The sequence below is a fragment of the Branchiostoma belcheri genome, unplaced genomic scaffold (genome assembly GCF_001625305.1).
Source record: "Branchiostoma belcheri isolate BF01 breed outbred unplaced genomic scaffold, Haploidv18h27 scaffold191, whole genome shotgun sequence".
NCBI lineage: Eukaryota > Metazoa > Chordata > Leptocardii > Amphioxiformes > Branchiostomatidae > Branchiostoma > Branchiostoma belcheri.
The window spans coordinates 361,932-385,814 of record NW_017803391.1 but is presented as its reverse complement, the minus strand read 5'-3'; the positions used below and the strand labels follow the sequence as shown (position 1 = coordinate 385,814).

Below are 23,883 nucleotides of genomic sequence, written 5' to 3'. Positions count from 1 at the left end.
GAGATTCAAAATTTCCCGGGACCCCCCTAAGATTGTTATGCCTCTAAAGCATCACCTGGCACCTTTGGCACTTGACATGATGTTACGTCAAACAAAATTGAGATGATGGGAAAAAACTCAGCCTGGTTGGAACACTGATACGACATTAGAAAAGGTACAGAAACACATCAGACCTTGGATTATCTTGTCCTTTTGTTCTTCAACAGCATCAAATTTCTCTTTCACAGAGGATAGCTGGCACTGGAAGAGAAAAGCATATCTTTTAACTCCTCTATAAGTCAGCCATTACAAAGGACAAAAGCCATGTAAAACATCAACTGGACAAACTAGAATTATACAATGAGAAATTAAATTGTTCTCCAACTCAAGAAATTTGACTCAACAGAATTTCTGACTGAATTACTTGGTCTCAAACTATCTGATACAAGTTTAGTGCCAAATAGCAACCTTAGCAGGCCAAGGGTTAACATGGATCTTACCTCCAGCATTAAACACTGGTCCTTTTTGAACTGTAGCTCCTGTTGAAGACTCTGTTCCTTCTCAGACATAGCACTAGCAGCGTCAGGGATGTCATCCTGTTTGTTGGCAGAACCTTCCTCTGCATCCTGCCAGAATCATTCAGACAAAGAATTCAAAGGAATTTAATGCAATTTTAGGACAGCAAAACATTAAAAGATTTGTGATGTCGTGTGGTGTAGTGGTACATCACTGGACTATGAAACGGGGAGACCCGGGTTCGATTCCGGGTCGTACCCGAACAAGTCCGAACATGCGCCCCGACGTTGTACCCTTGGGAAAGGTACTTTACACGACTTTCCTCACTTCACTCAGGTGAAAATGAGTACCTAGTTTCGGCTAGGGACGTCCCTCGGATAGGACGTTAAATCCCGTGTTTGGGAGAGCCACAACCCACGCACGTTAAAGAACCCACCACACTTATCGAAAAGAGTAGGGGACCTTCCCGGTGTGAGTGGTTCAAATATTACAGTCTGGTCTCAGGTTTGACATCTTTGAAAAGGTGATCCTTCCACAAATGTGGTAAATCGTCATAAAATAAAATAAAATAAAATTAAAAAAATGAAGAAATCTGTCTGATATTGATGTTTACTGCCATTTATTAGCACATTTTTGTCATTATTTCATACATGCCTTTCCCAAGGACACAACATCTAACAAGGAATGCCAGGGACTGAACACACAAACTCTTGATTTTGTGTCCACTAGCAATCAGTCATTCTACACCACAATAGAGTGAGTAGGAATATCTAGAAAGAACTTTAAGTTTACCTCTGTTTGCGTCCCTGCCTCGATGAACATGAGTTTGGGCAGTTCGTCCAGAGTGGGCATGAAGGCCACCCTGCGGCTGGAGCGGCTGGAGCGGGTAGAACTCACACTGGACCGGCTCTCCTCCAACATGTCAAAGTCAGGCAGGGAGTCCCCCGAACCACCCTCCAGACTGAAGCTTTCTCCTGCCGGGGACTCCAACACTGGGTCCAGGTCTGAAAAACATCACATCACATTTTTGTACTTGTTTTTTCACGTATGCAGGGCTTAAAATACTTTTATCAGCATACCTGCACTGGTTCAAGTATCATTGAAAGTCACATTTGTACCTGCATTGATCTGACAAATTTTACCATCAGCTGAGAAACTGTACCAAGTCTCCATTGAATTCTAATGGTAACTGGGTTCAAAACCAATTGGACTCAACCATAACAGTTTATACACTGAGAAATTATAATACCAACAAAAAGCCAACACTGACCACCAAAGATGGGTTCTCCAGAGAAATGTTTCCTTCTCTTGCGGGGAATGGAGAACTCTGGTACATCACACATGGAAAGGTTCACGTCCTGGTTTGGTGGTTTGAACGAGGAGGGGTCAAAGGACAGGCGGGACTGCTGTCCCACTCTGGGGCACCAGGTGGCTCTTCTGGGGTTTTTCTGTCAAAAGAGATTTAATTTCATTTTCCCAGTCAACATGGAATGATATGCTGTTTCAAATTAAAGTACTACTACAGTACTAGAAACATAGTATTTGCAAAGAATAAGCATGGTTTACCTTCACATGGTCTCATATAATGATACCAAACTATTGCTCTGTTAATTCTTACTTAAACACATTCATAGATATGATACCATTGCCTCCAACTGTCCTGCAACTTTCTACATAATGCAATCCAACACCACAGGGTGTCCGCTACAGTACCCCTTACCTACGCATGCACACAAACATAGCCAGGCACACACAACTATGTACAAAAGGACATACAAAGACAGAACCACACACACATACCTTTGCCTTTTCGGTGAGAGCTTTAGTATCTATGCTGGATCGACACATGAAAAGCTCCATGTTTTTCAGCTTCTTCTCCTGCTCCTGTTGTAGCAGCTCCTGTTCCTGTAGTTTCTGTCGCAACTCCTCGTTATCCTGCTCCAGGGTCAGGAATCCTGTCTGGCTATTCATCTATGTATGATAAAGAAACAGTACTTTCAGTACAGCATTTCTCCATCTATGCCTTCAATAGCATGTTGGCATGTCTATTCAAAACCATGTTTTCTGTTGGATGTTTGGTCAACGTTGCATCAGAATTTTGTCAGTTGCATGAGATATTTTTTTCCATCACAACATTTAAAAACTACAGAGGGAATGTCATCTTTAAATATGCTAACATGACCTTAAACGATGTATTCCATAGAAATGCTTGACGATAATGCACATTTTGTTCTGGATTGCAGTGCCTTCAATAGGTATGGTTTTAAAACTTAACAAAAAATAGTATCACTAAACTCTCAGAACTTTTAGGTCATCTGACAAAGTAAGAGAGGCTAAAGACAAAAATCCATACTCATTCAAACGACAATGGCACCAGTAAATTATCAAAACTTGTGAAATGCAGCACTTGCATATCACATGTCCAATCTCATCATACCTCTTTGATTTTCTTCTGCAGATTGGCAATCTCCTTCTTAGCTCTGTTGAGCATAGCCATCTCTGACAAAACTTCGTTGACAACAGGCTTGTTCTTGATGGACTTCGATGTTGTGGCAAACTGTGGGTGGAACAGAATAGATAGTAGTCAAAAACATAACCCATAACCAATAGAGAACTGGTGGCCAAAACGATAACTTCAGTGTGCTAAAAGGTTAACAGGGTAGACAAAAAATAAGATAAATTACAAGTGAACTGACTTGGAGCGTACTCTTGGTTTGTTCTTCTTCTGCTGGAGTCACTGCACATATGACAGCCGTTTTGGAGTTTCCGCCCAGACTCATCTGCAAGATTCTGGTCAGCTTGGAATCTCGGTATGCAATGTAAGCCCTGCAGGTAAGATAGGAAACATTTGCTGCTTTTAATAGAAAAGAAATACATTCATATACAAGGCTTTTTCAGGCAGGCGGCACTACTAGTGGTACAGTGTGGCTATGCTACAGATATTACGTGTACCAGGCAAACTTTACCTGCACCACTCAGAATTTAGGAAGCATGGGTCAAACCAAAAAAACTGTTCAGACACCATCACCTCTTTTGTACTTCATAGGTGGTAACAGTCAATGCAACAAACAAAAATCCACATATACCTAGTACATGTATAACCAGTGCAGGTTAGGTGCAGGTCGACATCAGAAATACCTGCACAGCTCCAATTTTACCTGCACTAACCTGCATATGCAGGTGGGATTTCTTCAAGTTACAGAGTTTGACACTCACCCTTCAGGAGGACATTCGCTGAGTTTCCGGATTACGTTGCTGAGTGTCAGCAAAGACTGGTTGATGGCACCACTTTCTTTCAGTCTTTGTCCTGGAGAATAAGAAACCGGAGAAATAAGAAACCATACTCCATTGTGATTTCTGTCAATTCCTGATTTTTTCACAGTTCTTTCATGCTCACTCTTTTCATTTTGAACATTTCCTCAGAATGTAAAATACACATCAGTGTTGGCAGACTTCACTCCCTTCAGAAAAACAGACAGCACAATTACAGACACACCAAAAACAATATTTTACTCCTTTGGAATGAAATAATACAATAAGAATCCCTCTTGACACCAAAGGCTACAACCAGAGGAAATAAAGAGGACAAAGGGTCACTTCTTACCTTCAGCACCAGTCTGGCTGGCCCTCTCAGATCCAGCAAGGTCCACCAAATTCTATAGGAAGAAAATACCAATTATTTTGTGGATGTACCAACTACATGTGTACTACATATCTAACATGAGCACAGAAAAGAACAAGAAATAGTCATGCCATGGTTGAGTACAAGAGTTATCAACCAAGGATTGAGGTGTACATAAACAGTACAATCTTGCTTACCAACTGAGACACGTTCACTGCGTCATCCTTGGCTCCTTGCTCTCTGCTCTCAATAATCTAAGACAGAGGGTTCAAGATACCATTCCTTAAAAGGTCAAACTCAAAACTTGTAACACTCAAAAGACCATTTGTACATTTGTATATTTGTACAGTACACGGCAATACCAAGAAGCATACTTATAACTGTACCTTTAGTTATGTAAACAGTATACAGAAATTGAAGAGACTTACAACTCGGAAGATGGTGTGTGACCGTGAGGAGCGTTCGTTCATATTGGTTCCAGCAACGTGTCTTCGCTCTAAAAAAACAGAACAGAAACACATATTCAACAACTCTGAATCTCTGCTAGATGAGGCATTGTACATTGTAGCTACTAGTACTATGTGGCTTTGCTATTGCACACGTATCTACCCATGCACACTGGATCATCATTACTCTTCTAAATAAGTCTCTTAGGTTCTTTAGCGTGCAGAGGTTGCCAGCTTTACGGTCACCATCTAAAAGGACAATGTGAGACATATCCTAAACAAGGCGTAAACCCAGGCCGCTGGCTTCATGGAATTTCAACCAGATGTGGCAAGTTTTTTAATAAGAGTGCACAGACCACTACACCATGCAGACACTACAGCTGAAAGATAACATAAGTATACAACAAGCAGATATCAGTGATCCAGACTCACTTTCTCCTTTCTTCATCCACTCCAGGACTTCGTCTTTGCTGCGGACCAGTTTCTCCTCCAGGTTAGCAACATACACCCCGCCTTCCTGTAGAGAAAAGACAGGTTCTATTGGTTATCTATCAACATAGGAATGCTCACAGATAGTGATGCATACCAGTTCACTGGACTTGGATCCGGACTTGTAAGAATGTTTAGGTTCAAGTCCAAAAAAACCTAAAAGTTGAGAACCGAGTCCGGACTTATTACCATAAAAGACCATTTCACATACCCCTTTTCTTTCCAAACCACCTAAAACCTTCCGTAGATTGTAAAATCTTTGCTGCAAAACGAAGAAAACATTGCCATCGGGCATCGTCAAGTACCGGCCTCCATGTTATGTGGTCAAAGTTTCACCCAGACAACATTGCAAGGTTGCCAACATGCAATTTTGTATATGCCATGGGTTTAGGTCCGGACTTACAAGTCCGGACCTGAACCTAAACCTCTGGACTTGAATCCGGACCTGAACCTAAAATTGGGTTTAGGTATGCATCACTACTCACAGAACAGTTAGTACTTAATCCTTATAGTGGTGGCAAGTGCAGGTAATTATAATATAATAATAAGAGAGCGAAGACAAATGATTTGATGATTGTAATGTCTAAATATTAATATAATTTCACAGCACAAGAAGTGACCGTGAAAACCATGAACACAAAACTAAAAGTACCATTAAAAATATCAGGAATGACAGTATTTCTTACCAAGTGTTCTCTGATCTGTAAGCCCCCAGGCTTTGCATCTTTGGTGGCCAGCAGGTCTGATACGGTCTCGTTATAGATCTCCATAAAACTGACTCGGAAGAGGTACTCTCTGTCAGGATGCTATTAGGAACACAATATCAAGGTTAGCAACTAGTACACAGCTCACTATACTACATTGTACAAAAGTACTACAATATATGTACATGTACTGAACAAAACTGAGTACTGACTAACATTAAATCTCCACTACACATACACTCGTGTGCCATGTAGATTACCTGGTCAATGAAGTGGAACATGTCATCTATGGCATATGGGATGATGCCTTCTGTCCTACCATCACCCATCATGGTGTATGTTTTACCGGAGCTGGTCTGGCCGTAAGCAAAGATTGTGCCTGAAATACAAGACAATCAGAGATGGAAGAAGAATATGCATGTCAGCAGAACGTAAATTGCATCTGTGCAAAATGATGGTTTCTGATGGATGTTTGGTCCACTTTGCATCAGAATTTTGTACATATTGGAAAATTTTGTAAAGCTTTTGGTTATCCGACTGCTATGTTAAAACCAAGTTCAGTAGATGCATATATTTACCCACATGTTATTAAATCATCCATGAACTTACCATTGTAACCCTCCATCACACTTTCGATGATTGGCTGGGCAATCTCATCATAAACGTCCTGGGTTGTTTCCTCGTGGTCAAAAACGCGATCTGAGAGAGTAAAACATAACCATTTGTCCAACCATGATTTACTTTTTCACTGCATATTTTGTTTCTGACTAAAGTAAAGATGTTTAGTATTTTTATGGAAAAATAAGAGTTGAGGCAATGTAAACCAACAGGGGACATCCTACTCGACAAATAGATGTTCACTAGCCATTAATGGAAAACAACACATACAGTAATTGGAAAATGGCTAGATTTCCTGCAGACTAATTTCAAATTATATGATTAAGCTTGCCCCTGAGGCATTGCCAAAAATAGCATATTACTGGGACTTACCAAAGAAGTGTCCCAGCCCAGTCTGTCTACCATCTGGCCCAAGCTGGAAGATTTGCTTCGTATCACATGACCAGTACATCTGAGCTCCAGTCTTCTTTTCCCTGTGTTACATGACATGTACTTCAGTACTACAAATCCTAGTTTAGTAGTTACAGTCCTCAATGTTATATATGCTATGAACACTCACTGTCACTCAGCATGTCGAGTCATTGATGTCATTCATTTCATTTTTTTTTCAGTCCATAACAAAGATAAACAACTGCATCTTTGTAGAAATGTAAATTGTGCAATGTTTACTAAATGCATATGTATTTGAATATATCTCTGTGCTGGTGTGCTTCCACATTCAAATTGCAACAGTAGTACTAGTATGCTGCCTGAATAAAAAATTATGGTGGCTACATGGATGTGAAGCCCCAACACACCTTGCGATGAGTGGCCGCACACGTATGGCCACTTTGAAGGCATCGCTGCTGTCTGCTGACGACCGGGAGCGTGGAGGCATCCTGGCAGTTGGATACCTGTCTTCTACACCAGAACAACAACTGTGAAACATAATAAAAATGGTTAACGTTAATGTGCATTTTTGCCTCCAGGGTACACTTTATAAACATAATTTGTGCAAACAAGAAGTAAACCCTTCTTAGCCTGGTTACCGTTCTCCACAAGCTTAATTAGGTGTACTGACAGTACACCTATTAAAGCTGGATAAATTTTAACCACACCACACCCTAAAACTGGAATCCCGTATAATTTCTTGTGCTCTAGTCCGCGACTCCTCCAACGGTAGGGGATTTTGGAAGCGAACTAGAGCACATGGCGAGATATTTGCATGCTACCACACGGTCCACACCCCGCCATTTTCGAGTCGATGCTATACGGGCCCGTCCGGTCAAAGCTTGAGAACCAAACGCGCTTTTAGTACAGTAAAACAACAAGTTAATTACTGTTTTGTCGTTTTGCAAAGAATTATTCTTGAACCTGTTTAAACATGAATCAACGTGACAAGAACTGCCGCCGCGGGGCCCCGCCGCGGCAAGGGGGAGGGGGGTGTAGTATGGTTTGGTTTAACCGTGGTTGCAGGTATATAGTAAAATTACAGCTAATTTTACTATGTCTGCTGTATGGTTTTGGTAATACGGACTCACTGCACAATAACTGGTAATACGGACTCACAACACATTTACGGTTTGTAAGATTTTTTTTTCAAACACGTCATCCCTAAGTTGTGACGATTTTCGTGTCCAGAAAACACCAAAAAGCTCATGGTAGCCAACTTTCCCTAAGACAGATAAACAAAGCATACTTACAAGGATCAGCAACCCTGTAATAAAAGCTTATAATTTTCCCCGAGACTCTAAAACGTAAGAAAACTTGGGCAACACTGCGGACAAAGACGTTTAAATTCAAATATGGCGGCTCGCTAAGCACTGTAGATCAAATATGGCTCTCGTTCTCAGGGTAGCTCAACCGTTGACCAATCATGAGCGGAGGATCCTGCGAGTTCTGGACACAAGAGTGGCTTTGTAAGACGGGAGTTTTTGACGACGCCATAGGGACGAGGTTTTAATTACTAATATCCTACTTTACGTAAATGCCATCATGACCTGCTTGTGATAGGTAACACCCTATATATCACATCAGATTCCTCACACGCACAGACGGCTGCATTTCACGCACGACTACAATCAGCAAAGGGAGATCATGCCCGTAACCAGGATTTTGAATGGGGGGGTTCGTCCCACTGCTTGAGGGGACCTCGAGCGCCGTAGGCGCGAGGCGAGCGCCGAAGGCGCGAGGTTCCTAGGGGGGTCCGGGGGCATGCTCCCCCGGAAATTTTGAAAAATGAACCTTCTAAAATGGCATTTCGTGCATTTTTTGAGAGGATTTTCCCAAGAGAAAATCAGAGATAAATTTTTAATTTCAATGACGAAGAGAGCAGTTTTTCTTACGATTCCAGTCCATCTTTTCTAAGAAAAATCTTGGACCTTTACATAAAATGTGGACCAAAAAGTGGACCTTTACATAAAATGTGGACCAAAAAGTGGACCTTTACATAAAAAGTGGACCAAAAAGTGGACCTTTGAGCCTTGTGGGGGGGTTCTTCCGAACCCCCCGAACCCCCCCTGGCTACGGGCATGGAGATGAAACCTATAAAGAACTGGCTTGCATGGGCCGCCGGGTGGAATGATTGTAGCCTCTGCCAGGTTTCAGAAGCTAGGCTACTGGAAAGAGTAGAAAACGGCCAAAACTGAAAAGGACTGATAACATACCAGAGGAGTTGGTACGCTAAGGACGACTTTAGTTGTTCTGTCAATTTCTATTCTTTCCAGACGCTTCTTCTTTCAAGGGAGTCCATGAAGTCATCTATCGACACGTAAAATAAGACACACCAAAGATTATTTACATTAGATAGATAACATTAATCCAATTATTATTCCACCCAATGATTTGCACTAATTAACTTCCTTGTCACGTATCTACGAACAGAACATTGTATTGTGAATAGCACGCCGGACGTCTCATTTAAAGTCTATTCGCGTACGCGCGTATCACAGTAAGGATGACCTCCCGTCTGTAGTTTTCAAATGTTGTGTCGGAAAAGATATTGTCATGCAGCGGGCAAAATTCTGATGCAACGTTCACCAAACCTCCAACGAAAACCTCCAAGCAGATTTTACGGTGGCAAAATCGTACAGTCTCGACCAGACTTACTACGGCTGAAAAAGTTTTCATGTAGACAGAATAATTTGCCAGGTGTCGGGTGGGTGAGACAGGGTTTCATTTGCCCGGGGGCTCACTCTTCTGACTAATTAAAAAGTTCATAAGTTCAAAAGTTCATTAAAAATTAGCCCTATTCTACTATCTATAACCCATTAGGAAGGCCTGGTGGGTGCCAGCAAAATCGTAACTGCTTTTCCTCAGACCCGTATTGGTCAGGCCTGCGTATTGGTCGGCAGTTATTATCACTTAATAGAAGATGAATGGATACTAGAGGCCAGGCTAGAGGCTACATTAAAAAAAATCTGTCACAGAAAATCATTCATCACTGTCAGCAGTGAACGTGATCAATGGACGCTCTAGGGTACGTGTACCAGATATTCAGAGGCCACACAAGGACAGGTCAGCAAACTTTGTCCTGACAAGAAAACGTTAACAAGCCACTATGTACAGGCCTCGGGCACGTATACGCTTTGTTGCGACATCATGTAGGACGGTTGACTCAGTTCAAGATATTTTGGCAATGACAAAACTCTGGACAAACAGAGACATAATCCGACACAATCTGTCGGGGCCACACAGATTCAACGCACCATAGATAGGCGTAAGATGCTTCGGTGAAAGACTAATGCACAATGGTTGATTGCTATTTCATTTTGGCGAAAACACATGCGAGATTTTGTCTTCCTAGCTGTCAAGACTTTTTTCAAAGTTCGCTTTAAGTTGTCCCGAAGACACCGGTAACTCGATATTCTTCCTTACATAAGTTGCCCCTAGAAACCGGCCACCGTTGACCAATTGTTTGCAGGTAAACTTGTCAAGGTTTGTGCGTCCTTAGTTAACCCAAGGACACAGCGTCCTTGGGTAACCTCCTAGGTGTGACAGGTCAATTCCTGCATATCTCACACACACCACACACCTAGCTGACTCACGGCGAGTAAGAACAGTACAGTAGTCATGATGGTCAATGCTAAGAAGGTCTGTGTTATTGGGGCCGGAGTGAGCGGCCTGTCTGCAGTCAAATCGTGTTTGGAGGAAGGTCTTCAACCAACCTGTTATGAGCAGCACGACGATTTGGGTAGGAACGAGCGTTTCTTTCAGTCTTGACTGGTTTTTCCTATTGAGTCACTTTGAATATGTCGCAATGGTCCGGCTATCGCGTTAACGGCAAATGCGCGCGTCATCGATATCACTGGATAGCCTTAAACAACGCTTACAGTTAGATGGGTAAGGGTACAAAGTATAACAGTCGTTCAGGGTAATATAGTCAGCTTCTGCCATGTCTTGTGCCTGTGAGGCTGGAGTGTTACACCACAGGATAGCCATATACAGAAGATAGAGTGGGTCGAGCCCGCTCTGAGGTTTTATATGACTGTGCTTTTACATTTCTTCCCGGCCTGTGATTTCTTTCTGTCCTCAATTGGTGTCCAGGTAATGATTACGAAATCTGACATAACTTGACGTAAGAAACAAAAACGCTTCGTTCCTAAGTCGACAGACAGGAAAGTTTGTTTTTGATGAGAAATGCCACATTGTTACTGTAGTGTACTTACAAAGAAGACAAGAAGAAGGGATACTTCAACTGACAAGCCACATACACTTCGTTTAACGTTGCTATTTAGTTGTCAAACATCGGAGAAATTAAACGGAGTATACTCATTACCACAGGTGGGATCTGGCGCTACAGTGAGGACCCTCGCCCAAACCAGGGAGCCGCCATGTTCAAGTCTGTGGTCGCGAACATCAGTAAGAGCATGCTCTGCTACAGCGACTTTCCCTTCCCAGAGGACGCGCCCATGTACCCAACTCATGACAGGGTGCTTCAGTATCTCCGTGACTACGCGAAACACTTCAATCTGCTGCCTTACATCAGGTAGGTTGACAGCAGGGCAAATATCAACTTATGTCCTTAAATAAAGTCCCTGTCACATATAGGACAAACGAAGATCCATATTAACTTGTCATGTCTGTAAATAAAGCCACAGGCTGTCATACATAGCTACACATAGCCGACTTTTGACCTTCCCACGACTAATGCCAACAAACCCAAACCCCCAACCATTGTTGGGAGTAGGTTGGGACCAAGGTTGGCTACTTGTCGGCTGCGACAGCCGAATGTTTGAAACAATTTGCCCATTCTTTATTGCCGAACAACTGTAGGGTACAAAGTATGATACCTACTGGTACATAACTAACTAAAAACTAAGATTCATAAGGCTAACCAAACTGCGGAAAAGACATGCGAAACTGGAAGGGAGGTTGGGAAACTTTCGAACGGTTGTTGATCTGGTTGGCTGGTGGTTGTGACAAAGTCAGCAGTGATCGGGGCGTGGTTGGGAGTCAAACTTGTAACAATGAAAACATGGGAACATTACATTGAAGGCGAGTTATATGATGCACGTACGTATTAAGTTACATGTACCACGTTTTCAAACGGAGCACAATATCAGTTATGGCATTCTTATGAAAGGTATAAGAACATTCGCTTCTTCATATAAACTTTTCTTTCCGTTACTTTCACATTTGTTTTATATCTGAATTCTAGATCAAGACATGAACTTAATTTGATGGTTTTACAAGGTTTGGGACACAAGTTATCAAGGTAGAGGAGGCAAAAGACCACGTGACCTCCGGCCAATGGGTGGTGCACACATCAAGCAAGGCAGAAAAAGTAAATATCTGTTTATCTGTTTCTGTTTACATCTGACACCGGACGTAGATAACTTTGGTATTTGTTTGTTTTGAGTAGAGGCGAAATGCTTTAACACAGTTTTAAGACAAGGTTTCCAGTAAGTTTGTTTTTGTTTTGTATTCTGTGCATGTTCTGTGTAACAGTACTGATACGTTTTATGTGAAAAATTGCAAAGAGAATGGGAGAATTTCTATAAAGATATGCCTAAAGGCTTTTGTTCCCTTTTTAGCATCATGAGACCTTCGATGCTGTCATATTATCGAATGGATCGGCTTTTGCACGTCCGGTGAACCCGGATGTCCCTGGGTACGAGACTTTCAAAGGCGCGAAGCTCCACAGCTCTCAATACCGGACCAACAAGCCATTCGAGGGCAAGAAAGTGTTGATAGTCGGTATGCCTTCTTTACGCTAACTTAATTTGTGTTGTCAAACAAGAATTAATGATAATGAGAAACTTTAGCCTGTTCTCCAACTCAAACAATTACTTACAAAAATTTTCGACAGAATCACGAGTCACCGTTGCTTTACCTTGTCTTTTCTTTGTAACCGTACTCCCTCTCATCAACAACCAGGGTTCGAAGTACTTTTTGCCCCACTAGTACTGGGCTAGGCTGCCCGTCAATGTCTCAGGTTGCCGTCAACACCGGCTGGTTATTTCAGAAGGCCGCCTGTAAAAGTATCGCTTTCATGCTGGCCGAGGCGGGACACAGGGAATCTCAGAAGCCATTTAAACTTTAGAAAGGTCGCTTTGTATGAAACTTTGAAAAAGATTGCATGCCGGGTAACCTAGCATCTCCAACTTCCAAGTTTCGCACAGAAACCATGACTTGCGCTAGCCTGAGTGTCAGCCCAGCTTTCGTCCGCTCACGTGCACCAAGATCCACTCCCGGCCCGTATACGTAGCGGATCTTGGGCAGCGAATGAAAGCTAAAAAGCCTGACACTCAGGCTAGTTTTGCACGGCGAGGGTGCGAGAGTCGGTATTTCGATCCATGTTAATGCCCATGTCTCCAAGGTGTCCTCGCCCTACTCTCTGGCATCCTTTTCCAACTTGCCGCTTGACCGGTTGAACTCCAGTTCAGGGACACCTTTGTCAGTCGATGATCTTTGGCCGTCTCGCTCAACCTGTCTGCAAAAGACTGGAATGTTGTTGTTCGACCTTGCAGTGTTGTGTGACAACAGTGCAGTATGGGTCTATGGGATCAATGTTGAAATCGTATAGGTACAGGTATGGGTAAAACTATAGTGAAACAATACAGGTAAAACCAGTGTGGAATTTGATGAATTTGGACGAACGCACCTTTTACTGAGTTTTTTTTTTCGTTCTTCAGGGTCTGGCAACACTGCGTTTGACCTGGCTGTTGATGTGTGCCGCGTAGCGACTCAGGTGGATACTACAATATTCGTGTACTTACCTTGCATTCCACATCAACTTGTAGAATCAAAAGTCTGATTTTTGCTTGATAATAGTTTAATTTCCTAAGAGCAATGTACTTGAATTTAAACGTCACAAACACCCGATGACCAATGACATTGTATCCGAATAGGTTGATCTGGCCCTCCTGAAGGGCACATGGGTGGTGCCACGTCTGCACAAGAAAGGAACACCTCTCGATGAGCACGCCTTCCGCCGCGTGTACTCAGACATCCCACTGTCATGGCTGAACGACATGCTGAAAGGTATCCACGCCTCCCTATATCTTCTATGTTGAATGTCATGATCGGATAGCGCCACAGGCGGAATCTGGGAGAATTGCAACCACTTGACCACGCAAGATTTTGTGCCCCGCATGACACGATCCAGGACTCGAAAACTAGTGTGAATTTTATATGACACGAAAGGTGATCATGATTATGATACTTAAGTGTCCGTTTCTTTACTGGGGTTAAGAGATCTTGGTATGGACCCGACTTTGACTCTGTTTTGTACTTCATCTATCACTCTGTATCGGCCAGGTTTTTCAAACAACCGATTCGACAACGACAAGTACGGAGTTGCGGGGACAGCTCAGCCTATTACACAAACAGTCCTCACGATCAATGACGACATTGGGCTGTGTCTGGCGTCTCGTAAAGTCGCCATCAAGGTTTGACCTGATCTTGTTACGTTTCTTTACGAATGTTGGACAAAAAAACTGTCAGTACTCAAAGTATTGGTACTGGTAGGCTTTACTGCTGACTCAGCAAGCCTGCCAGTACCTACGCTTTTAATGATGTCCTTTATATTGTAATCATGCGATTGTATCGCTGTAGTAGTAGTAGTAGTAGTTGTTGTTGTTGTTGTTGTTCTACATGTAGTTGTTGTTTTTGGTGTTGTTGTTGTTTAGCCTCAGCTTGTGGAGCTGTCTGCCAGCTCTGCACGTTTTGCTGACGGTACAACAGTTGACGATGTTGACGCTGTGATCTTCGCAACCGGCTATGCCCTCCGCTGCAGTTTCCTCGATCATGAGCTTGAAGGTGTTTCAAATGTGGACAAAAAATAAACTATAGCTTTGAAGCTCTTGTAACTTTTGTATTTTAATATGATTTTCACCCGTCATCTTAAAGGTTACTTCTAATTTGTCTTGGCACTACTTTACTACATTAGTCATTACTTCCGGGACAGAAGTATTGTTTTCGGTAGCGATAATTGATAGCTTGTGTGTTTGTGTCGATTCCGAGCAGGGAAATTGTCAGTCATGATGTGATTTTGGGTGGGCAGGCATGTATGACGTCGATAATTTGACTGATGGTGTAATCGTGAGAGCAAGTTACTAGTACGCCAATACATTCTATGATGTAATTTTGTTAAGAATGTTTCCCTCATTACCGTGCAAGATACCCTAAACAGTCGCGGAAGACTGAACTCTACGATTTCTTGTTCCCAATGCAGCTGATATCAGGAAGCTGGACCTCTACAAGCTGGTGTTCCCCACCAGGCTGAAGCACAACACCCTGGCGCTGGTCGGGGCCGGACAGAGCAACGGACCGCTCTTTCCTCTGATGGAACTACAGTCACGTTGGGCTGCCGCGTAATTTATCATGTTTATCTTCGCAGAAGGAAACATATTGTTTTTGCTCCGTTTCTTCTTCCCATCCTCTTCTTTCCTTCGAAACAAATAAGGTCAATGACGTGGACTAGACGTCTTTCGCCATGGTAACTGTTGCTGTAACATCTGTGTTATTGGATTGTATTATGTAGCAAGTGGCACGTGTTTGAGTAAAACTAAACACAGCAATAGTTCGTTAGGCAATACTTTGTGAAGGTATGTTCGCATTGCAAATGTTACTTTTCTAGTATAGTCCATCCTCACCATGTTGTGTAAGTAAGCCTAAATCCAAGATTATTGACTTTAGATTGGTTTTCAGGTTTTCAAATTTTCATTTTTAACCACATGTGCCAAGTATGCCCGTCTTTCACTTTTCAAGGGTTTTCAAGGGTGTCCACAAACTACCGGATGGCAACAAAATGCAAGAACATACTGACGCCTACAAAGACATGATGCTTGCAATATTTGGACGCCTCAAACCTAGTGTAAGTACAAGGAATATATGAAGGCTGCTACATTACATCCGACAAGTGCTTCTGCAAAGCTGATATATTTTGTATGTTCTGCCGGTAGGTGCTTTTGTTTTAGAAGACTATTATTCTCTGATTGCTTGTTAGCTACAGAGCTTGTGCTAATATTATAATCTTTTCCAAGGTTTAAGTTACCATAACGTCAGTGATCTGTACATTTTAAACCAGACAAACAACGTGGTGTACCGCGACGACCTTGCGGCAGAGATCAGCGCGAAGCCCAACATCCTGCGGCTGTTCCTGACAGACCCCGCGATGGCCTACATGTACTACTTCGGCCCGGCCTACCCGGTCAGTGTAGTCACATATCATAAAGTCAAGACGTATTGGGTTTTATCTTTGATATTTGTTATGGATTTTGCAACATCTGTTCACTGTGTTAATCATACTTGACCCGTCAGTTAAGTCATGTAGTGTTACTGGGAACATTGATGTCTAAAATTGCCAGCAGGTGTTGTGAACGTTATGCGTTGACATCGTATAATTAAAATCTCAGATTTCCTGTCTTTGCCTGTCAGGAAGACAAGGCCTAGCTTTGCCAAGCGTTTCAAGCGAACGAGAGTCACAACATACACGACAAAGCAATGACTATTAAAGTATGAGCACATGTCAGACAGAGGCGAGTAGCTTATTTGTGGCCGATGATTCAAATTTCCCCCTCTGTTTTCCACAATACAGTTTCATCACCGTCTAGTGGGCCCGAACAGCTGGACCGGTGCAGTCTCCGCCGCCAAACACGCGTACTACAACACGTTCAGCGGCGTGGGGTCCAGCTTCACGCCCAGGGACACCGGCTCGGTCTGGTTCAGCACCAAGATGATGGTCACCTGTGTGATCGTTGGCGTGATCTGTGCCATAGTCACCATGGCTCGGCTGTGATTTGTGTGATAGGCCATGCTGACTTAGTCATGTGGATGGCATCCACTAGGCACCCCGAAACTGATGCGAGCGTGCAAGTAAAACTTGATAAGTTGGGCAAAGAAAAACTGACTTCGTCATGAAGTCTAAGTGGTCAGGAAGGTAGAACAAATGACTGAACACAAAGCATGGTTTTGCTGTAAACTAGTATGTCCAGTCCTGATTTCGCTGGTCTGACAAACAATTTTAAATTCTTTTTCTTCAAGGAGAGAGACTTCGCTTGGAGTTCGAAATACTCTTCTCATCACATAGTTGTACTGATACACATGGCAAACAAATTACGATAGAAAGACATATGCCCGTTTTCCAACATTTCCTTAAAATGTACGGCATATACTTGCTCGATTTGCAGCTTCTTAGTTGGATTTTCAGTAAAGTCGGAACCTTTTTTGGGAAGGGGCCAAAAATTTATGCTCGCTTGGATGTCATCCATGTAATCACATCAGTTTGGCCTTACAACAAATATAAGGCAAAATTTGTCAGCGTGGTTTTTCAACACCTTATTTTACATGTATCTGAGAGGAATTGTTTTCTACTAACTTTGGTGATTTTTTAAGTCATTTCTTTTTTTGTAGGGATTGTCAGGCGGGTTTTTAATCTAAGACTGGGTGTCAAAAAAGTTTAATACATTTCCTTGAAATGCGTCTACTCAATTTAGCTTCAAGAGCAAGTCAAAATATATGCATATTATATATGCGGAAATGATTTGAGGTTATGCTAGTAAGATATTTACGTGTGTGTGATTACAGTCAGTACAGTACAGTATAGTACAGAACCGTACTCTGGTATAAGGCAACGTGTCTAGAGTTGTTTTAAATTTAGATGCTTCTTTCAAATGGTATCCATAGTCTATGTTTGATATCTTTGATATTTACTGGTTTTGAAAGATTTGCATATTGTAAAACCATAACTTGATAAGGCTGAATTTTTTTCCCTAGCGACTAACATTTATACCGTAACGTTTCTGGATTTGTGGGGAATTTTCAATAAAAACAATATTATATACAGCAGAGTGAACTGAGCAATGGCTTATTTCTTGGACATTGAGGTAAACCCAGAGAATGCTTAAAATGCCCCAATGGGAAATCAAGTTAGAAATACTTCACGGGTTGCCCTTATATGGACTGGTTAATCCAGAAGAAAGAAGCTGATTGGGTGTTTCCACCTGGTTCAAGGCCGCGTGTGTACAAGGTCACACGTACACCACTTTCTTGAAGGATGACCGGATCGCCCTTTCAGACAGGAATGAACATTTTCAACATCCATATTGGCCAGAGGTACTAGTATATAGACCACCGCTACTTCGCCATGTCATGAAAATGCAACAATATTTGTATTATACATACGTAAACAGTAGTCATTTTGCGTCTTGTTTTTATCAACGAATGAACGTTCTTTGAATTAATTCCTTGATAGTGTTTGAACTCTTTCGTCATCATTACCGTCGTCATCATTCCTCCCCTTACATTGATTATTGGAGTGTGTTAAAGTGTAGTGATTGGCCTTAATTAGGACTTATGAAAAGGTTAACGCGACAAGTCCGTTGTGAATTTGTGTATATAAGGAGGCTATGTTACTGGTTTAGGGATTGCGGTTTCCAACAAGTCCACAGGAAGGACAACTTTTCGTTTTACCTCGCAACTCTTCGAGATTCCGGGTATATATGTTGTTTGCCTACTTTGAAAACAAGTCTTTTTGTTGTATTACATGTATTACAGCAACAGAATTATTTAAAAAAGGCTAGTTTTTAAAATTTAATGTATAAATCACGTATTTTTAAACAAACTTAATTTATTGTCCTTACAGGAACTTTCCTAAGACCAAGAATCATTTTAGCAGCGAAATGCATTGTTGTGTTTTATTTACAAGCAATCAGTTTGTGACTGGATTTCGTTTCATCATTGCCGTCTGCAGAGCAAAACAGCAAAATGAGTTTGTCGGCTGCTGACAAGAAAATCGTGACTGACTCTTGGGGACAAGTCTTCAAACCGTCCTTCAGGGAAGCGGGCGAGAAAGTATTCCTCAAGTAAGTTGTTCGTTCATGCATGTGCATCATTGTGAACAAAAGCCTTGTATTTTCTTCTGTCAAAAATTCTAAAGCAGGGTTTGATGTTCATCCTTTATCGAGTTCTTGGTGTTGTTTTACCCCTTATGTGTTTGTAATTCCCGAGATTTCGGTCATTTGAGTCAACTTTTTGTAACTCTCCTTCGTCTTTCCAATCTGTAGGCTTTTGAAGAACGAATCCATCAAGGCGAACTTCAAGAAGTTCAAGGACATTCCGTACAGCCAGCTGGCCGGTTCGGGCGTGGTTCGTGACCATGGGGAGAAGGTAAAGCAGAGATATATGTTCTATACCCATGTACAAATATAACTTCAAATTTAGAATACCGTCTTTACGTGGACGGTCACTTACGTCATGTGATAGCAAACTCAAAACATTTTTGGCACGGCATGTGTCCCACAAAAATTGATTTGTTATGAAAAACGCTGTGTCATGGGTCCTTGTTGCCGGTTGGTTCTGTCACAGCCTATCATGCTAAGGCATCAATGACTTAACGACGAATATATGTGTTTAAATTGGTCTGCTTTGACGTAACTTACTAACTACGTCCAAAAAGTACGTTACCTCGATGGCTTGCGTACGATCTTCCAGCGAGAATTCTGCGTGCCTGCTAGGCCTCGTGTAAATAAACGGACGAGATCGTGTGCAACCCCGTTTCCTGTTGCAGGAGGCAGGAGTCATACAAATTCCATTCCTTCCCGAACAGGTGCTGCAGGTGTTGGACGACTTCATCACAGGTCTGGACGGGAGTGGGGAGGAGGCCGTGAAGAAAGTCGCGCGCATGCACAAGGGCGAGGGGATACCACACGACAAGATAGAGGCAAGTGTAAGGATTACGTAATATATGTACGAAATGCTCTGGGTTTCCTTGTTGTATGTACAGGTATAACTGCCCTTTTTAGTTACTTTAATACAAGTGTTGAACACTTCGATCCCGGGGATAATAATTCTGGTACTTCAAAGCATGACTATTTCTTGTTGCTTTTTGGGCACGTATTATATATTTAGTAGTTGGTACGTTCAGTTTATTAGTCAATTTGTACGTCACGCTGTCTGGACATTTTCCTTCTGTTTTATCTGACATTTACTGTAGATCTGTTTTCATTTTGGTAACACTGGCAGGTGAGCAACACTTTGGGCTTCCTAATCCGTCTACTTGGTGCATTCTGACACGTTTCTTTTCTTTTTTTTTCAATGTAGCTGATGAAGCCAGCCATTCTTGAGGTGTTGGACGAAGCTGGTTGTGGCGGCGCCAAGGGAGCCTGGACCAAACTGTGGGACCGCTTCATGGCCATTCACCGCTCGGTCTACTGAGAGCGCCCCCTGACGTGGCCTTTGAGCAACGCAACGAAACGTCGCGTGCACGAAGCGTCACCTGCAGTTGGTTTTAATAGTAAAAGCTTGTCGCTTGGACTTGTCAAATGCAATCGCTTTTAAAAGCACTGCAAATGCAAAGGTTTCATAAGCACTGCAGTCTATAACTTAGTATAAGTAGGCATTCACTGCTACCTTGTACGGGCGTTTGACTATTTCACAATTAGATCTTTTGAATGGTGATACAGATAAGAAACAATACAATAATACAATGTATGGTTAAATTCAGTACTGCAGACAAGTATCAGTTTTCCAAAAACCTCATTGTATCCAACAGAGCTGTGAAAAACAGCAAATGTTTTTAACATGATCTGGTAATGGTTATGAACTAACGAACATAGACTTAAATATCAAACAATAATCATATACACTGATGTTTCCATACGAGCATTTCTAAGGAAGGTGCCTGTCGGTATGCTGTGCTTGTAGAGCATGTTTTGAGACCCATGGAGTGTGGGCATTAATTTTTTCATTAAAGAATAAGAATTCGATGTACTGAACAAATTTGCTGCACTTTTCTTGAGTTCATCTCATTAGTGTATCCCTGTTTTATGTTATGAGTATATGTTTTCAAAAATTATGATACGTGCGGTAATGAACGTTATGAAAAGTGCGATTTATCCGGCGTCCTTGGACTAGCGTATTACCAAAGGATAGAGCTTTATAATGTCCAGCAACGTCTAGCAGATTTTACTTGTCGTTTATGTTGCAGCCGCTGTGTGGCGCTTTTTACATGCCACTGTAATATGAGTGTACCACTTGATAGCCTGGGTTTTGTTTAGACCAAGGCTATTTGACAAGTTTCTAAGGTGATTAGTGGAGAATGGTATCAGGGAAGAGAGAGAATCGTCTCTGTTTTCCCTAGCTTTGAATTGATTTCATGAAAAACGAATTATTTTTTCTTCACCTTAAAAATGTATACGGCCCAGATGTTAGAGCCAAGTGAGTGAGTAGATAGATGAAACAACCACACAAAATATTCCCTTAACATTTAATACCACTGTAATGTACAAGACTCCACATAGTATCCAGAACAACTCTGCACAATAATGTTCTGCTACAGCTGTGGAATGTCACAATTTGGCAGGTACAATGACATCATCTTAAGTACATATACTACTGCAGTACTGGAAACCTGTTATTCATTCTTTTTTAAATATCAACATTATTACCTCTATAGCAGTTTGGCCAACTGGCTAGACAGCTTAAGACTATCACAATGGGTGGAACATCCTTAAAACATGTTAACAATGGCTCTTAGGTCAAAAGACAGCAAATGGCTTTGACACTGGTGAAAGATATCCTTTCAGTATGTTTTATGTACAGCATTACAGTTGAAAAGTTACATAATGAGAAATGCACTGTCTGTTCTCCATCTCACCAGTTGAAAGTTCCTGTGAGTCAAATTCCTTGAGTTGGAGAACAGTTTATTTCTCAATAGTACAGAAAGATATCTCCTTTCAACCTAAACTTCTGCTGGAAAATGTTGAGGAACTGCTAGTCATTAAAAACTAGATCTTAGAAACCCTGTATTTTGATCTGCACTTTCAGGACAGTTTCATATTTTTTGACTTGAAAGAAGAGAAGAACATACTGAGCCTGTGTGAAATCTGAAATGTACATACATACATGTATGTTCACATATTTAAATACTAGTATGGCATTCTGCTTTGACTTTTCAAATGACAATGCTGTTGTGTCAGAAACTTTTGATGCAACGTGACTAAACATCCAACAGAAACACAGTATGTTCTGTCCATGTGCTCTTCTATGGTAATGTGACAAACTACTGTCCTTCTACTTGAGTTGGCCGTTACACTTCGTTGGCTACTCTTTTTTCAACATCAACATCTAGATCTTAAACAGAAATTTACAATTTATACTTTTATGTAAAACTATATTTCATACTTAGGAATAAATACAACAGTTTGGAGTATTGTATGTTCTGTAAATGAGACATGAGTTGTCAATGACAATGCTGGTAAAAAGTGCAGCAAAACCACAACTACAAAGGGAAAAATGATCTGAATCCTCCTAAGATTGGTGCATGCATGCTCAAACAGTTTCTGTGCAAAATATTAACATAATTGAATGAACTTCTTGATACCAAGAAGTGGACTGACCTAACATGTTACCAGGATATTGGCAGAACGTACTGCACCCGCACAAAACATGGATTTTTCACCATTTTCATTGGATGTTTGGTCAACGATGCATCAGAATTTTGCCCATTGCCGATATATTTTCTCATACAACACTTGAACTAGAGACAGGATGTCATCCGTATATGTGTATAAAACCTTAAATATTCTGCCAAAGTGCTATGCACAATACACTACGGTTTCGTGCAGGTGCAGTACGTTTTGCCAATGCTGGTATTGGCACAGTGACAGATGAAATATTCACACTGAAGTTTGATTCTAAACATTTATCAATGCAGACCAGCTAGACAATATAATGACAAATCAGCATCATGCTAACTCTTGATGTTTGCACCTTCCTTTAGGATTCTATTGACAGTGAATTTCATCTCCTGCTAATAGGTAAGACTACAGTTGGCCATCCTTGAGGTACATGGCAGTTAACAGTATGAACTGTTTCTTTCCACAAAGTATGAACTAGAAAAGTGTGGTTGGATATATGTGTACAAATACAAATGTACCTGTGAGGTTGTTGCACATGCCCGTAGCCAGGATTTTGAATTGGGGGGTTCGTCCAACTGGTTGAAGGGACCTCGAGCGCCGCAGGCGCGAGGCGAGCGCCGCAGGCGCGAGGTTCCTAGGGGGGTCCGGGGGCATGCTCCCCCGGAAAATTTTGAAAAATGAACCTTCTAAAATGGCATTTCGTGCGTTTTTGAGAGGGTTTCCAAGAAAAAAAGAGATAAATTTTCATTCAATGAAAAGGGAGCAGTTTTTCTATGATTCCAGTCCATCTTTTCAAGAAAAATCTTGGACCCTTACATAAAAAGTGGACCAAAAAGTGGACCTTTACATAAAAAGTGGACCAAAAAGTGAACCTTTAAATAAAAAGTGGACCAAAAAGTGCACCTTTGAGCCTTGTGGGGGGGTTCTTCCGAACCCCCGAACCCCCCCTGGCTACGGGCATGTTGCACACAGACAACACATGGACATCTGTATGGGAGTATTTGGGAATGTGTTACACTCTACAAGAAGACTTTGACACAGCTGAGTATTTGCCATGTGGAAATTGCCCAAACACTGAAACAATCATTTAAATACTAAACATTACATATTGCACATTGTCTGATTTTATCAAAGCTAACATGATAATAATAATAATAAATATAACATTACACAATCATGTACAGTGTAAAACAAGGATGGTAGGGGATGGAGATTCAGAGGAAAGTTGGGTGGATGGATGGATGAATGAGTGAATGGATGAAAAGATGGATTAATGAAAGGTTTAATGTATGAAACGATGGATGTATGAAAAGATGGATGGATGGATGGATGGATGGATGAAAAGGCTGGCAGCCAGGCTAGAACAAAAGAACATAAACCATAGAGATAGAACAAGCAAGTCTCCATTGGCACGTTGGCCTGTTTGCCAGGAAACTACCCCTACAGGCAGTTTCATCTGAGAAAGGACCATCAAACTACTCCATAATTCATCCAGGGTTTAGTGACTGGTGGTTACCAAGCAGGGACACAGATCCCAGGGCTTCCCACAGAACACTCCTGCATTTTGTATGTCCGTTTTCAGTAATAAATGGTGTTTGCTTCAGATATGAGCATCTTCTCCAACCTGTCTTGTGGAATGAGCATCTAAAACAATAGCAACTCCAGGA

At 41.7% G+C, this 23,883-nt stretch overlaps 3 protein-coding genes across 3 annotated transcripts in view; 2 read left to right on the top strand and 1 right to left on the bottom strand.

Moving 5' to 3' along the window:
* The window catches only part of LOC109468094 (centromere-associated protein E-like), a 31,182-nt gene extending 23,011 nt beyond the window's left edge, over window positions 1-8,171 (bottom strand). Inside the window, exons 1-18 of the mRNA XM_019766331.1 lie at window positions 8,057-8,171; window positions 7,172-7,291; window positions 6,747-6,847; window positions 6,366-6,455; window positions 6,017-6,135; window positions 5,739-5,858; window positions 4,996-5,080; window positions 4,546-4,613; window positions 4,315-4,371; window positions 4,100-4,151; window positions 3,712-3,802; window positions 3,192-3,321; window positions 2,933-3,052; window positions 2,296-2,466; window positions 1,766-1,943; window positions 1,288-1,499; window positions 480-605; window positions 174-240 (exon numbers count right to left, since the gene is read on the bottom strand). Coding sequence (XP_019621890.1) covers window positions 174-240; window positions 480-605; window positions 1,288-1,499; window positions 1,766-1,943; window positions 2,296-2,466; window positions 2,933-3,052; window positions 3,192-3,321; window positions 3,712-3,802; window positions 4,100-4,151; window positions 4,315-4,371; window positions 4,546-4,613; window positions 4,996-5,080; window positions 5,739-5,858; window positions 6,017-6,135; window positions 6,366-6,455; window positions 6,747-6,847; window positions 7,172-7,251 — 1,867 coding nt within the window. The 5' untranslated portion in view covers window positions 7,252-7,291; window positions 8,057-8,171. The remainder of the gene's footprint in view (window positions 1-173; window positions 241-479; window positions 606-1,287; window positions 1,500-1,765; window positions 1,944-2,295; window positions 2,467-2,932; window positions 3,053-3,191; window positions 3,322-3,711; window positions 3,803-4,099; window positions 4,152-4,314; window positions 4,372-4,545; window positions 4,614-4,995; window positions 5,081-5,738; window positions 5,859-6,016; window positions 6,136-6,365; window positions 6,456-6,746; window positions 6,848-7,171; window positions 7,292-8,056) is intronic.
* Window positions 8,172-10,418: 2,247 nt separating this feature from the next.
* LOC109468096 (dimethylaniline monooxygenase [N-oxide-forming] 4-like) lies at window positions 10,419-16,619 on the top strand. The gene is made up of 11 exons (XM_019766332.1): window positions 10,419-10,545; window positions 11,136-11,284; window positions 12,389-12,551; window positions 13,490-13,545; window positions 13,706-13,838; window positions 14,115-14,245; window positions 14,486-14,615; window positions 15,031-15,169; window positions 15,567-15,672; window positions 15,886-16,008; window positions 16,396-16,619. The coding sequence occupies exons 1-11, from the start codon at window positions 10,425-10,427 to the stop codon at window positions 16,594-16,596; spliced, it is 1,452 nt and encodes a 483-aa protein (XP_019621891.1). The 5' UTR covers window positions 10,419-10,424; the 3' UTR covers window positions 16,597-16,619.
* Window positions 16,620-18,558: 1,939 nt separating this feature from the next.
* On the top strand, window positions 18,559-20,117 carry LOC109468098 (globin-like). Its single transcript, XM_019766334.1, has 4 exons — window positions 18,559-18,661; window positions 18,863-18,965; window positions 19,405-19,518; window positions 19,899-20,117. Exons 1-4 carry the CDS (start codon window positions 18,564-18,566, stop codon window positions 20,010-20,012), a joined length of 429 nt encoding a protein of 142 aa, XP_019621893.1. The 5' UTR covers window positions 18,559-18,563; the 3' UTR covers window positions 20,013-20,117.
* The last annotated feature ends 3,766 nt before the right edge of the window (window positions 20,118-23,883 follow it).